Source organism: Ursus americanus, chromosome 3, assembly GCF_024610735.1.
Source record: "Ursus americanus isolate L20-20 chromosome 3, mUrsAme1.1.p, whole genome shotgun sequence".
Classification (NCBI taxonomy): domain Eukaryota; kingdom Metazoa; phylum Chordata; class Mammalia; order Carnivora; family Ursidae; genus Ursus; species Ursus americanus.
Genome location: NC_142129.1, coordinates 45,518,803 through 45,535,168, shown reverse-complemented (window position 1 = coordinate 45,535,168; position 16,366 = coordinate 45,518,803). Strand labels below are relative to the sequence as shown.

The window sequence follows — 16,366 nt, the reverse complement described above, 5'->3', positions numbered from 1 at the left end:
CTGAAGACATTCAGCAATTATGATGTGTTGTGACCTCCAAATCCAAAGAACGCTGGTGCAGCTATATAAAAGCTTGATTTTTTTTATTATTATTTCAGATGAAACTGTTATTCTCTTATGAATGTTTGTGTCTAGAATAGGAATTACTATGCTAAGTTTCTGTCTAGCAAATTACCACACGCTGGGCCCAAAGAACTACAATAAGTCGATTTCACTACCTTTTTGGCCGCGCTTACCCTCAGACCCAAAATCCCTCCCCCCAAACTTCGTTTGGTTTCTTCCTGCACAGCGGTATTATCACAAGTGAGAGTAGTCGCTGGGACTTGTACAGGCACATGGCAGTCACTGCTGGATCTTTTTTTTTTTTTTTCTTTCTGGGCATGCTTTAACTTGGCGAAATAGAAATTCCTAATTCCTAATTAGGAACTGGATCACTGATTATTTTTCAGATGGTGAAAAGGCGGATATATCTGCCAACATGTACCCAGACATAAACATCATCACTGGAGCCCTTAAACTATACTTCAGAGACTTACCCATTCCTGTCATCACCTATGACACCTATCCCAAGTTTATCGAAGCAGCGAGTAAGTATTGAGAACAAACCTTTTATGTGGACCAAATTGTGGAGTAGAATGCTCTTAGCTTCAAGGGAATTAAAACTCAAGACCGTTTAAATTATTCCATGATCCCTCGCTTTGCCAAGTGAGGGTACAGCGGTACAGTTCCTAGAAAGTCAGGCCTTGTTCACCAGCTGAGCTGACCCAGTACGAAGCCACCGGCCACTCGGCTGAGCCACCGCCACTCAGCTGAAGCTGGGCGCCAGGCAGTTTTCTGTCCCCTTCGTCCCTTCTCGGCTGGGAACCGGCCCAGTCGGGGCTACTCTGCTGTATGTCGAAAGCAAAAATGTTTCTGTAGTCAGCAATCAGCTGTTCTTCAATGAGGACTGTATAGCTCCTTTCATCCATTAAGCACACTCTCACTGCCAATGGATTAAAGTTAGACCCCAAGATTTGCCCACTGATGTTGTTCAAAGTTGATAATACCGTGTCGAGTACGAGACCAGGACCTCTCAAGAATATCCACCTACCCGATGAGGCAAATATCATAATCCCATTTCACAGAGCAGGAAGGCTAGTGTCCGAGAGCTGAGATCCCAGGGCCAGGAACCAAACATCATCCTCGTTGGTCTTCCTTCAGCCCATGGTTGCTCATTAGTGTTTGGCACTTGGGTTGACTGCGGCCAGCAGGCAGGACTATGTTGGGGTGGGAGATCGGGGGCAGGGAGTGGGAAGTGGTGCTGCACTTTGCCCGGGAACATAGTAAGGAAGGGGAGAGTAGCTGCTGGAATGCATGACATAGAAATCAAACACACTTTGAGGAATTTCTTATGAAAAATATCTTTAAAGGTAAGTATAATAATAAGGTGCCTGATGGGGACAAATGTGGGCAGGCGGGGATTTGTACAAGATGCACTTTCCTGATGAACTATGGCCCCACTTCCTGGTAAGAGCATTCTTTCCCGGGTCCTGGTAGTCCTTGGTGGAGAAGGTTCTGGCAGCCAGGTACCCTCCGCCCCAGGAGGAATGGCAGGGGAACTTTCTTTGAATGACTGCCAATACCTATCAGAGCCCAAAAAGCAGAAGCATGCATGTTTCCTCCCTTTGCGAACGTGCCTAGTGTCTAACCTGGACTACACAGTGGGGTTAACCTTGCCAACACTTTGGTGAACAGGGCCATTAATGCGAGTTGTGCCGGTGGGCTCGCGGGCCAGCGGCCTTGTGTCATAGAGTGTATTCAGTCATGGAAGTTCCAAGAAAAGGCTTATCAGACAGCTGTAGGAGAACGCTACCAAGTGTGGTCCAGTTTAAATTAAAGCTCTTGAGAGTGAGATTTCTAGCAAGTCCAGTGTTCAGAAGATGAGCCAAGCCATTTGTGCCACCAGCAAACATCCCCAGGACTGCAGATTCCTGGGGGCAAGGACCATGCCCAGCCTCCTGTCACCCACCCACTGGGTGTTCAATACATGTGTGCTTCCCAACCTCCAGCCCTTCTGGAATAAGTCGGAACACAAATGGACTGATTAGCTTACGTGAAATGTTACGTGAAATTGCATGAACTTATTCGACTTCCCTTCCACCTGTAACCAGCACAAACGAAAGTGCTTGTTACTGCTCTGAAAACGTGAACGTGATGGCACGGCACTAACTCCTTACGTGGGCTCTTCACAGAAATCTCCAACGCAGACGAGCGGCTGGAAGCCGTCCACGACGTGCTGCTGCTGCTGCCCCCGGCGCACTACGAGACCCTGCGCTACCTGATGATCCACCTCAGGAAGTAAGCGGCCCTCCCCGACACAGCCTCTGTCCACCCCGTCTGCCCCGCACGGCCCTCCTCCCCAGCCCCCGGGGCGGAGGGACTCCCCTTTCAAGTGAGCTCTGCTGTCGTCGCTCGGCCAGCCCCACTCGTAACTGCTAGAACCCTGAGTCCGTGCCCGAGGTGTGCCACACACTTTCCGCGGCTTGTCTCTGTGAGGCGGGTATGGCTCGGGGCCTCGGGGTACAGATGAGATTGCTGATGTTTAAGGAGGAAAAATAACTGACGTGAAAAGGTAAAGTGAAGCCAGGACTGAAATCTAGGCCGTGGGATCGAGAGCCCACACTCTGCCTTAACCGTTGGTCTACACTGCCTCCGTATCTGCATCTGCCTCCCATGCACGCCCTATACTCTGCGTTCTGTTCTTCCTCTTTCTGCTCATTCTAGTTCCAGGCTCCTGAGCCTGCCTGGCTTCTGCGCAAGCACATTCCCATCCTGACCCCTTGGTTTTCTTGATGGATTGGTGACCTATCACCAAGTAACAAACTGCCTCCAAAATTGGAGGCTTAAAACAATAAACATTTATTACCTCACGGTCTCTGTGATCAGGAACCCGGGTGTGGCTTAACTGGCTGCCTCTGGTTCAAGGCTCTAATGAGGCTATGGCTGAACTGACGGCCAGGCTGCAATCTCATCTGAGGCTCAACTAGAGAGCGTGTGCTTCCACGCTCACTCACGAGGTGGTTGGCTGGATTCAGTTCCTCAGAGGCTGTGTGACTGGAGGCCTCACTTTCTTGCTGTTTCCTGGGGGCCACCTTCAGTTCCCTGCCCTGCCATGTGGGTCTCCCCATAGGCAGCTCACAAAATGGCGGCTGGCTTCCCTCAGAGCAAGCAAGCAAGAGCACCCAAGGCAAAAGATACAGTCTTTCTGTAACCTGATCTCAGAAGTGACATCCAGTTGCCTTTGCTGAATTCTGTTAGAAGTAGGTCACTAGGTCCAGCCCATACATTAGGGCAAGGGGTCCCACGAGAGTATGAACTACAGGAGGCAGGGATCACTGTGAGCCATCTCGGAGGGTGCCTACGCCTACAGAGGGCTCTGCACTGGGTTGTCTGTGTGACAGCACGTAAGACAGATGGAGATGTTTGGGTATTTACAGGACACTGGGGTCTCTGGTTCCTGACTCTTTTACCCCAACTGTGGATCTCTTTCCTTCACTGTACATATATAATGAGGTCAGTGAGTTGGTCTTTGAGATGTTGGAGGGATCGGGGCATTTCTGTGCACTTCCTCTGTGTTTTTGGAAGACACATAGCAGTGGCCCATTCTTAGATAAAATGAACCAAAAATTGTCTGCACCAACGAATGTACAGATCCATTCAATACGTGAAAGGAAGCAAGTTGGGAATACCGTATAAACAGTAGGTGTTAAAGTTTTTGTTTTTTACCTTATAAAACATATAAATATTGTTGCTTGATTCATGGTGATCAGAGATGTAATAACATTTAGCTCCGAAGGTTCCATTTGGATTACTCTATTGAATTTAAGAGTATGAGCAATTTTCAGATAAGTAATAGACTATGCATGCCAGGCTGGCTTTTAGTTAGCCATAAATTATTTCTTTAGAAAGAAATTAGTTCTAATTGTTATAGTTTGGAAGGCAGAGTATCATTATTAGGATAAAATGCAGATATGTCCCAGTTGAATCTTTAATGCAAATAATTTAGTATTTTTATCATGGAGGGTTTGCAAACTATCTTGTTTGGCCAGGCATGGTGCCTGACTTAATGGGGAGATGGGAGCAATTTGACAGTGAAGAATGTTCCTCTTTCCTACCTCCTTAGCTTTGCAACATGAAAATAATGCAAGCTGAACTGGCCTTCCTAAAAATACTAAGTGGCCAATCCTCATTCCTCCAAGAGAACAGAAACATAGGGATGGCCTTCCGTGCAGAACCTAACATGTTTTCATCATATTTTGCCCTTCTATGGAGAACCGGTGTCTTTAGCTCTACTACGAACATCCAAAAAACCTCAATTCCTTCCAACAAGAATCCAGGAGACTGTAATGTTATCCCACTAAGAAGGTACTAAGCCAACTCTGGAGTTTGACTTTTATTCTTAAAGGCTTTGCTGTTCTCATCTGGATGTTGAAATGATGATTTTCAATTCCAACAATAATTACTGCTCCAGACCTCATCCTGTGGGAACTAGAAATAATGTCCAACTGCTTTCCTGTTTGGCCACATTCCAGCCATTCCCCTGTCCCATGATAGTGGTCTGGCTATTCCTACGCTCATGGCAGCCCCAGCCTACAGTAACCTTGCTCCTCTGACACTGGCCCTGCCAGCAGCCCGGAGATCTGCCATCAGCTCCCCTGTTAGGAGCATACAGACCAGCAGGAAGCAGCTACGGGGAAGAAAAGACTTCCATACAAGCCTAGGCTGCAATCTGTATGCACTATGGGCCAGCTAAGAATCTGCTGCCCCTTTCAACCCATATCCCCTAATCACATTTCCACATTTATTTAGTAAGAAGGACTGATTTTCTAATTTTAAAGATGTGTCTCTACCAGGTTCACTAAGTAATTCACTTCCACTGGCTGAAGGCGATATCAACAATCTAAAAAGGAAAAAAAATCAGAAAGCTACCTTTTTAAAAAAAGATTTATTTCTTTATGTACTTAGAAAGCATGAGAGAGCATGAGCAGGGGGAGAGGCAGAGGGTGAGGGAGGGGACAAGCAGACTCCACTCTGAGTGCTGAGCCCAAAGTGGGGCTCAGTCCCATGATCCTGAGATCATAACCTGAACCAAAATCAAGAGTTGGATGCTTAACTGACTGAGCCATCCAGACGCCCCCCCCAAATTACCTTTTTAAAAATACTTTTCTATAATTCTGATTCTCAATCTTCTTTTAAAATGTCCCAAACCAGAGAAATTCTTGGAAGCGTACGTGCATAATCAGTATATAAATTTGTCCGCAAGTCACTGTAACATCTCTGTGTATGTGTCTGTTTTGCAGGGTGACGATGAATGAAAAGGACAATTTCATGAATGCTGAAAATTTGGGAATTGTGTTTGGGCCCACACTGATGAGGTCCCCTGAGGACAGCACCCTCACCACCCTCCATGATATGCGGTACCAAAAGCTGATTGTGCAGATTTTAATAGAAAATGAAGATGTTTTGTTTTAATCCACCAGGGAAATGAGACGAATGGCCCCAGCCCCATCTAGTTGATAAGGCTAAAGGAATAAAAACACTTCTTACACTTGATTTGTTTTTCAAACAAGTGCCAGAATTTCCTAGACCACAGCAGATTGTCATGTCGGCTACTGTGTCTCATAGACACTCGCCTCCTCCATGTGAGAACAGCAGGGGTGAGAGTGACCGAAGGCCCTGTCTTGGGTCTTTGCTGTGCCTCCTACGTATGTCTGTTTTGCTGGAAGAGTGATTAATCTTTAACTTATTAAAAAAACAAGGTAGATCTTTAAGCTTCAGTCTTATCAGTAATAAAAGGGAATTTAATTCATAGAGGTACTTGATAGTTATACATTTTCCACTTACAAAAAGAAGACAATTCTATGTTAAATGTTAAATGAAACTTATATTGTAAAATGTATTTTTATTTTAGCTGCAAGAATGATACTTTATTTCAGCAAATAGAACTCAATGCAGTGCATTGATTATGACCCTGTGTACCTTGTCCTGCTTCTTGCTGTGATCCCTGAAAAAGTTTACCATGAATGCAGTATTATCTTGACATACCTCTGTCCTTATCAGTGCTTTGCAATGAAAGTTCACCAGCCACCTGTGTCCCTGCTTTTGATAGGTTTTGCTGTTAAGCACTGGCATTTTGCAGTCATACGGTATATGTTTATAGCAATCCACAGATTTTCTTTCCATTAAAATTTTGTGAAATCCCAAAGTATGTTTTGGCATTGGTCGGAGTCTTTCCATATCATGTGTGTATATCCCAGAACATGCAGAATGTGGTCATTTTACATAAAGTGATGCAGAAACACTGGTTAAATCTGGGCCATGTAAGAAGTTAGCACTTTCCCTATGTCCTTTTCAGGCCAGCACTCGGAATTAACCAATTAATGGGAAGTTGTATTGTTGTCACATTTCTGTATTTATGAAAAGTGAATCTGCAGAATAATTACTGATTTTTTTCCGTTTTTGTTTTATAAACAAGCCTATTAAAAGTAAGAATGAATAAGTTTGGTTTTTACAAAGATTTGTTCCTCCTTGATAAAAGTAGCTCTGTATGGATCATAATACCATTTGATCATGATAGTTCCATCTTCTTGGTTATAAATTTAGCTTAGCATGAGCTTTTCACAGCAAGATCTCTATATTTTGTAACATAGGTAAAATATTTAAAGCATCAAAAACTGTAAACTTAAAAAAAATTTTTTCTCTGAAATCCAACTACAATGTCTTTTCCTCTGATTGTCTGAGATGATCCATGTGCTTACTGGCTAGTGTTGTTCTGGAGTGACCAGAAGAGAATTACTGTGTGATGAGTGAGCTGGAAGGAGGAGGGCAGTGCAATTGTCCTGGACGGTTCCAAGGGCTACGCGGCTGGACTCCGTTGGCACACGGGGTGGGGTGGGGGGTCACAATGGTTCTGCTGGGTCCCTATTACTGTTCCTCCCAACTGTACAGATTTGTCTGCTGTAGCTTATGTACTTCTTGATACTGTCAAAAAATTATCTGAAAATGGTTTTATTTTGTGAAGTGAATACTACTTTGTAATTTATGATAGTGTAAACGGAAGGAAAAGCATTAAATGTATTAAATTCTTCTGTCTATCATCTTGGAGTGTGCAAAGAAAATTGGTGTTGGGGAGTGGCGGGGGGGTGGGGCGGGCGGGCTAGGGGGAGAACATTTAAAACACTGTTCCCAGATGGGTTTTGGCAATAGTTTCTATCATCACCAAAACCTGATGAGGAAACAAACATCCCACTGAGTCCCCACCTTGCTGCCCCCTCCCCCAGCTTCCCTCTGGAGAGCCTGCTTGAGATCGGGATTCTAATGCTCCACCTTCACCGACTCTGAGACCTGCTGCATTTAGGTTTTTTTCATTAAAAGATGTAGTGTTTAGAGCAAGTCCCTCCAGGTCATCTGCAGGAGAGCAAAACAAGAGTTTTGGCGCCAGAAAGACTTGAGTTGAAATCCCAGATCTTCCTGTTAGCAGCAGCAGGTGACCTTGGGAATGAATTTGCTCATCTGGAAAACTGGGGAAAATATTCTGGTTGTGACATCTTAGATAAAATGATGATCTAAAGTAATGAGTTATTTCTTATTATTAAGAGTGATAACTTAGCAGGGGAAAAGACATAACATCGGATAGGAAGGCAGAAGCATGAGAAGAAAAGGGCTTGTCCCAGGTTAAATCCAAGTTCAAGGGTTCTATAATACATACAAGGGTCACCTGACTCCTTTTCTCGAATGTGATTACAGCACCTGATCTCGTCTCCTGTGCTTTAGTCTGAAGCCTGCTCACCCACACCTATCTCCTCCACCATCTGGCAGCCTGACACGGCTCCTTTTACCTGGCTTGAAATTCCTACCATTGGAATCACTCTAGTAGTTAAGACCTGAGAGGAGGCAGCATTGTTTCCAGAAATGCACTGTGAAATTGTCTACAAGTGGGCTGTTAGGAGGCCAGACAGGAGCAGAGTGGGTGGGAGAAGACAGTACTGAGGATGGGAGGAGAAGCCTTTCCCTTCTCCCATTAACATAAATGGGCACCTGGTCTGCACAGCTGGGAGGGGGCTGGTGCTGAATTTCAAGGACAGCAGACTGGAAGGGCAGAGGGAAGGAGGTAAGGAGAGCATAGGACAGTCACATACCACAAACAGCTCACGGATGGCCTGGGCTGTCCTGATGCCTACCGAAAACCCAACTCAGCTTATGAATTCTCAAGATCTATCAATCCCAAAATTTATAATTAATCTTTTGATTTTAAAAACGTAATGTTCATTGATTTTCAACAAATATTTATCAAGCATTTATTAATGGACTAAACACTCTGAATACTTAGAAGTAAGGAGGAGACTTATCTCACTGGAACAATTTAATTTCATCTGGCTAGAGAGAGAAAGCTGCTCATGTTGAGGGTTTTGGCCTGTAACATCAGGGACATGGGTGCCACTATTTTTTTTTTAAGATTTATTTATTTATTTATTTATTTATTTATTTATTTATTTATTTATTTATTTATTTATTTATTTAAGAGAGAGAGCATATGGGGGTTTGGGAGAGAGCCCAATGAGGGGTTCAATCCCATAACCCTGAGATCATGACCTGAGGCCAAAATCAAGAGTTGGACACTTAACCAACCGAGTCACCCAGGCACCCCTAATTTTCTTTAATAAACTTAATTTTGGAATAGTTTTATATTTGCAGAAAAGTTGCAGAGATATTACAGAGAGTTCCTGTGTCCTCCTCACCTACTCTCCCCTAATGTTAACATCTTATATAACCATAGTACATTTACCAAAACTGAGAAACCAACACTGGCACATTACTATTAACTAAAGCCCAGAAGTTATTCAGTTATGCAGAAGATATTCTACCAATATTCTTTTCTGTCCTGGGATACCATCCAGGGCACCACGTTGTAATAGCATTAATGGGTTGTAAGGGACAGATGACACAATCTAGTTTACATTTTTAAAAGATCACTTACTTGACTGTGGATCCATCGGAGAACACGTGGGCAGGTGCAGGTAGTGAGGGCAGATGCGGTTAGATTTCTCCTTGTCGTAAAGGACTGCGGTGATGTAGCCTGCATCGGGGGGTAGCAAGGCAGAGACAGCTGAAACTGAGTCATAGTGAGGAGGCAGAGTTGAAAAGGTTTGATTATAGATTGGATTAAAGAATCAAGGATGATTCCCAGGTGGCTTAATTTGACAACTGGTTAGTATTTACCGGAAAGAAGACAGAAAGAGGAGTTGGTGGTCTAGAGGAGAGGTGGAGATTAAGCAAGCAAGACTGTGCCAGGGAACAAGGAACCTCACAAGCCAAGCACAAGTCAAACTCAGGAAGATCTGTCTGGTGACCCAGGAGGGTAGCGCCATGGAAGCTAATTGGGAAATGGTTAGAGGCGATGCCCACATGAACTTGGCTCTCCAGAGGACGGATGGAGAAGAGTCATGGATATGAGAGAGACTTAAGAGGTGTTAGGACCTACTGATTTGAGGCCAGAATTGAAAGGAAGGAGAGAGTCACAAATGATGCCCCCATGTCTGGTTTTTGCAACTAAATATTTAGGAAGATAAGAGAACATGGAAAGGGGAGCTGATTCAGTGGGGGAAAATCATCAGTGGAGTTTACAGGATGCATTATGGTGCTAATGGTTCGCCCATGGTGGAAATGTCTGGTAGGCAGTTGGACAGGTGGTTTTGGGGCTCAAGAAAGGGAGATGTGCTGGTAGGTATGACCCGGTCAGATTGTATTGACAGGTGAAGTAGAGAGGACCAATAGTAGGTCCCTGGGTAAGAACAAAGTCCAAGGAGCAGGCAAAGTTAGAGAACGTTGCCAGGAAGGTCAGGAAAGCTCAGAGGAAGAGAGAATGGGGAGGGTAAGATAAAAGCAGGGAAGACAGAACTTCAGGGATGGAGGGGCTGCCAGGTCATATGCTGTTGCAAGGTGATAAGGTGATGAGTCCCTTTTAGATTTGGCAACTAAGGAGTCCCCCATAACTTAACAGGAGCTTTCAATGGGGATACCGTGGCGAAAGGCAACTTGCTGAACCTTAAGGAGTAAATAGGGATGAACAATGAAGATAAAACCTATCATCAAGCGATGAAGCTCTCTTTCTGTAGGCTTGTGCACCTCATATATATGATAAATCACATTTTTCATTGTTGCCAAAAAACTATTACCTTAACATACTTTCCCAAGAAATTGTATACTTCAAAATCTTCATGAAGAGTTAACTGGGTATTACTGGAACAGATTTTTGGTCACTCCAGTTAACCAAGCATGATACCTGGTTTCTTCTATGTCTTCATCTGTAAAATGGGTATCATCCTGGTTTTGTTCTAGTTCCCTAATCTGAAAATGGGCATAATAGCAGAATATCGGCTCTCCGCTCCCTATCAAAGTGCTTCCAAAGATCCATTGAGATCTTGGATGTGAAAACAGAAGGTTCAGTATAAACTGTGTAGCAATGTACAAATTGTTAATTATCCTACATTCACAGGACCACCCTTCCAAAACCAATCCCCTGTCAGGTGGGGCAAGCCCACCTTAGTCCATTAACTGGCAGGGTTGGAGGATATAGAAGCTTGGGATGAAGCAGGACATTCCTGTCGGGGACAACATGGGGCTGCAAGAATCAGAGGTGCAGGCCAAATAGCCCTTCAAGGAAAGACTTTATGACCCCAAAGTCCATGCACTGAAGACCTGTGGCAAGACAAAAATAGACCTCATCAAGCCAAGACTTCCGGGCCAGAGATGAAATCAAAAAAAAAAAAAAAAAAGGCAGGTGCATGCGTGCTTCTGTGTCTGGAGGGGGTGGTGAGGAGGTATGGGGTTCCTTTCCAAGGGGTCACTGCTAAAAACCATGAGGTCTTTATGGGACAACAAGTTCATGACTCTGGGACTGGTCAAACTGATTGCCCTCCCCCACCCCAGGAACAGTGCCAACGTGACAAGATCAATACAGCACCAGCAGCCCATATGGACTACTTCTTGAGCATGGATTACTTCTGATAATAAGGAGAAAATCACTAACCTATAAGAAGTACTAAATTCAACAGTCAAGAAAGTGCTGCACATAACACAAAACTCGGATGCAAAGGGCTTGACCAATAAGGACAGTAACGATCTCAACAAGAATCCAAATATAAGACATCTCTCCAAGGCTGGTGCTGTCTGTCCTTTACTCCACCATGCTCGGTTTATTGGCACTTCCCTCAAGCTTTGATAAACATGGTTCCAAGAAGGCAGCTGCTAGGACAAGCAGGACAATGGCTTTCTCTTCCTGTGTGTCTCGTGTGTTCCATTTAACAGCCAGAAAATCTTTCCCCCAGCAAATATCCCTTTACAGCCCATTGGCCAGAAGTGCATCCCAGGCTTATGACAAAGCCAGTAACTAGGAAGAGAAAAGAGACCACCCTTATTAGTGTAGATCAGTGTTTCACAAAGTGGAGTCCTGTGGCCAGCAACACCGTGACCTGGGACTTGTTAAAAATACCACTTCTCAGGCCTGACACATTGAATCTGGGGCTGGAGCCTGGCAATCTGTTTGCAACAGGTCCCCCAGGTGATTTCAGTGGAGGATCTATTTGAGAAGGCCAGGTTTAAAACAACCACGGTTCCACCTGAGCTGGGGATAAATCCACCCTCTCCAAGGTGTTTGGATACATGAAGCAAATCAGGATTTGTTAACAAAAAGAGGGCAATAGTATTGCAGCATTGGGAGGGTTGTCTGAACTCACAGACTCCAAAGGACCTTCCACACCCATAGACCACGGTCCTCCGGGGCTTCACCCCCATAACCATAGAATGGACTCTAATAAAATATTGTCTTAACTAGAAGCTTCCTGAGGGTGGGAATCTGGTCCACTCTGCTCACCACTCTACCCCAGCCCCTAACTGGCACTGTGCCTAGCATACAGTAGGCACTCAAACCTTTTCAAAATTAACAGCAGAATCCTTCCACAAATACTCAAATGTCCTGTAATATTTTGGTGCAATGGGGGGAGGGGGCGATTCTAGAAGCAGGAGGATCTGAAAATGCATTTTGCTTGACTCTTGTCCGCCATCTGGAGCTCTGCCCAATATGTGAAACTTTGATTATTGAAGCTTTCCTAGAACTAGTTATCCTTAACTCGCCTAATCTTTACCATATCCTTTCTTCTTCTATCCAGTAGGAATGATTGTCAAAATAATTCAGTTTGGAGAATCTGAAAATCTAAGTCTTTAGTTTAATTGTGGGTTATACAGCAAGCGCCAGCTCTCTTTGGCCAGGCTCCCGTGCAATGTAGACTAGAGGAAGTCAGGCGCTGGGTCCCCATCCCAGCTCTACCACTTGCCCACAGTGTAGCTTAGGGAAAGTTATTTCGCTTCTTGAGCCTGTCTCTTTGTCCTCATCATCATGCACCAGTGCCGGCACTATTCCCTGAAGTTGGTGGGCCTTAAGAGAATCTACGTACAGCACTCACTATAGTAGCTAGGGCACGCAGTAAGCACACAAATGTTTGTCTAACAGCTCACCGCTTTGGGAAACTTACGAGAATGCTTAGACCGTCAGTATTCTTTCTTCTACGCTCTCAGGCGCCATCACTTACTGCTGCCTAGCAAATTAGAGTTAAGGAATTTTCGCCAATTAGGGCCCCGTGAGTTTTTAAAGCTGAGCCACACCTGGCCGGTCATGGGCTGTGGCGGAAAGGCAGCGTGGTCGCCCTGTAAGAGCACAGGATTCAGAGCCACAAGGCCTGGCTCCGTCACAGATCGAGGCTTTTCACATTTCTGAGCCTCAGGTTTCTCCCTTTGAAGCATGAAAACTAATGCCTGCCTGCCTGCCCCACCAACCTCACGGGGTTATCGCCGGGGCCAGATGGCGTGGGAGCAGGTGGGGGGGGGGGCGTCCCACATCTTCACACCACTAGGTCCAGCTCTGCGGCTGGTGCCGCACCCCCCCCACCCCAGCACTCTCCCTGGAGCCCCACCCACCGCCCTGCTGCTTGGGGTTTCCACTTACTGGGCTTCTCGGTGGCCGGCAGAGTGGACCACTCCCTTTTTATCAAATCCCCTTTTTTCTTGGCTGCTCTGACACCAGCATCACCCCCATCCTCTGCTCAGCTCTTCTGCCCATTCTCCCTCTGGAACTGTCCAAATCCCTTGGCACGCCAGCCACTGCTGCTTCTTGCCCTACTTTATCCACAGGCCAGCACCACCACTCTGGCTCTGAATGCTATCTGTCAACAAATAAAATAATCCCTAAGATTGAATAAGCTACCCAGTGCCCTGCAATAGACCCTTCTGCTAAAACCGGCTAGCATGTGATCTAGTGCCCACAGCCAAGGTTCCTGACGAACACGCCCAGGACTCCATCACTCAGCTCTTTAAAATCTTCAAATCCACCATATTGGCATTGCATCAGAAGAATTTTAAAATTCAGAATAAAAAATCAGTAGAACATAGTAATTCAACGATTCTCTACATTACTCAGTGCTCATCATGGTAAGTGTGCTCTTTAACCCCGTCACCTATTTCGTCCCATCCCCCCCACTCACCTCCCCTCTGGTCATAGTTTGTTCTCTATATTTAAGAGTCTGGTTTTTGTTGGTCTCTCCTTTTCTTGGCTTGTTTTGATTCTTAAATTCCACGAATGAAATCATATGGTATTTGTCTTTCTCTGACTTACTTCACTTAACATTATATGCTCTAGGTCCATCCATGTTGCAAATGGCAAGATGAAATGGTTGAGTAATATATTCCATTGTGTACATATACCACATCTTCTTTATCCATTCATCTACGAGTGGGCACTTGGGCTGCTTCCATAATTTGGCGGTTGTAAATAATGTCACAATAGACATCGGGGTGCGTATATCTTTTTGAATTAGTGTTTTTGTATTCTTTAGGTAAATAGTAATGGAATTACTGGATCACATGGTAATTCTATTTTTAATTTTTCGAGGACCCTCCATACTGTTTTCTACAGAAGCTACCTATATAATTTTAGGAAAACTTTAATACAGTCATATGCATATGCTGCTTATTAAAGCTGTGGATTGATATGCTGCTTTAAAGAAGTGTGCATTAGCTCACTCCTTTATTTTTCAGAATTTTACATCAAGCTTAACATGCAAAATTGAAACTGGTCTATAATTGTCTTTGCTCGAACCGTCCTTATCCAATTTTTTGTCTCATAAGTAAAGTGACGTAGCATTATTTTTTTTTTCTCTGAAAGCATTTGAATAGGATTGGTAAGGTAGTTTTAGTTTCAGCTGCAAGTATCAGAGAACCAAAATTATAATGGATTAAACAAAATACAAGTTTATTTCTCTGTCATTTAAAATTATAGGTGGAAGCTACAGGTCTAATATGGTAGCTCCATACTCATTGGGGTCCTAGGTTCCTTCTATCTGGCTGTTCCGGTGGAAATCTCCCAGTGGTTCCCTCACACAGCACTGCTGCCTCGTAGAGAATTCATTACACTCTCTGCACAGCACTGGCTTCCAAAGGACCCCCTGCCCTCCCAGCATCTGTCTCTGCTTGGATCACCGAGCCTGGCTTGGGTCCCTTGCATGTCTAAGCCTTCCTGGGGTCCCACTTGGCCCACAGTAATGAACGTACCTCTTCCACGTAGTTGGTAGAGAGCAGACATTCCCCTCACCATAGCCCTCTCCTTTTACCTTTAGCATCAATCAGGTCATTTTAAGTTCCCAAACTCTAGGAGACGCACATGAAGCTCTCAGAGGGAGTCTGTGAAACTCCCCCAAGCTTAGGCTTTCCTTCATCAAAGAACATTCCCTCCCTAGTACTCAAAAATTCTCTCTCTAAAAAGAAATCCTATTAAGCTTCTTGCTCGTCAGGGAAATACAAATCAAAACCACAATGAGATACCACCGTACACCAGTCACAATGGCTAAAATTAACAAGTCAGGAAATGACAAATGTTGGCGAGGATGTGGAGAATGGGGAACCCTCTTACACTGTTGGTAGGAATACAAGCTGGTACAGCCACTCTGGAAAACAGTATGGCGGGTCCTCAAAAAGTTAAAAATAGAGCTACCCTACGACCCAGCAATTGCAATACTAGGTATTTACCCCCAAAGATACAAATATAGTGATCTGAAGGGGCACCTGCACCCCGGGTGTTTATAGCAACAATGTCCACAATAGCCAAACCATGGAAAGAGCCCAGCCGTTCATCAACAGATGAATGGATAAAGGAGATGTGGTATACACACACACACACACACACACACACACACACACACACACACACAGGAATTTACTCAGCCATCAAGAAATCTTGCCATTTGCAATGACATGGATGGAACTAGAGGGTATTATGGTAAGCGAAATAGGTCAGAGAACTACAATTACCATATGATTTCACTCATATGTGGAATTGAAGAAACAAAACAGAGGACCATAGGGGAAGGGAGGGAAAAAATAAAACAAGAGGAAATCAGAGAGGGAGACAAACCATAGCAGACTCTTAACAATGGGAAACAAACTGAGGGTTGCGGGAGGGAGGGGGTGGGGGGATGGGGTAACTGAGAGATGGGCATTCAGGACGACATGTGATGTGATGAGCACTGGGTGTTATACAAGACTGATGAATCACTAAACTCTACCTCTGACACTAATAATACACTATAAGTTAATTAAGTGAATTTCAATTTTAAAAAAAGCTTCTTGTTCACTTCCCTATGTCCCCCATCTATACCCCCGAAGGTGGGTGCTAAACTGAGGGTCACAAAAAATTTTCTTATTCTTAGCATTCTCTGAACCTTTGGGCTATCATCTATTGTTCTCAGTCTTTGGGGTCTTGGTTGAAACTTGGTGACAACAAGAAAAGTCTCAATCAAAATCCTGTAACATGTCTCTTTTTAAATAAAGATATACTACTCTGACAATCAAAAAAAAAAGATTTTGAAAATAAATATTTAGGCAGTTTAAAAGAGACTATCTAGCTGTAGGAAATGAACAGAAGTGCGAATTCAACTGAAAGATTTTTATCTATTGCCAAAGACTATCAGATCACTCAATTTTTTCCAGAATTCACCATTCCAGAAAAACGGAAATGATTTTTTCAGTGAAAAACTGAAAAATCATATAATGCCTATCAATAGTGGATTTGTTAAATCACTCACGGCACTGCTACCTAATGGGTGCTACTCAATCATTAAGAAAAATATGTTCCTAAATGTATTAACTTGGAAATGGCTCACAGTATGCTGACTTGGAAAAGTCCTCAATATTGAGTAATGCAAGAAAATAGACTATGACCATATAACTGTTTTTAAAAACCTTACCAGCACTTCTAGCTCATGCAGCGTGAAGAAGTAAG

The 16,366-nt window shown here is 44.2% G+C and overlaps 1 protein-coding gene and 1 long non-coding RNA gene across 5 annotated transcripts in view; one reads left to right on the top strand and one right to left on the bottom strand.

Moving 5' to 3' along the window:
* Nucleotides 1–7,136, top strand: part of CHN2 (chimerin 2) — a 283,809-nt gene extending 276,673 nt beyond the window's left edge. Inside the window, exons 11-13 of the mRNA XM_045792953.2 lie at nt 450–587; nt 2,232–2,337; nt 5,340–7,136. Of these exons, the coding sequence (XP_045648909.1) occupies nt 450–587; nt 2,232–2,337; nt 5,340–5,511 (416 nt within the window). The 3' untranslated portion in view covers nt 5,512–7,136. The remainder of the gene's footprint in view (nt 1–449; nt 588–2,231; nt 2,338–5,339) is intronic.
* The window catches only part of LOC123789124 (uncharacterized), a 43,575-nt gene that overhangs the window by 14,832 nt on the left and 12,377 nt on the right, over nt 1–16,366 (bottom strand). For 3 of the 4 annotated variants that reach the window (XR_006778682.2, XR_015723922.1, XR_006778684.2), the window contains one exon: nt 9,017–9,115. This is a non-coding gene — a long non-coding RNA (uncharacterized LOC123789124). Of the gene's footprint in view, nt 1–7,131; nt 7,560–9,016; nt 9,116–16,366 lie in introns of those variants that run through there. The other variant, XR_015723921.1, reaches the window with a different exon arrangement.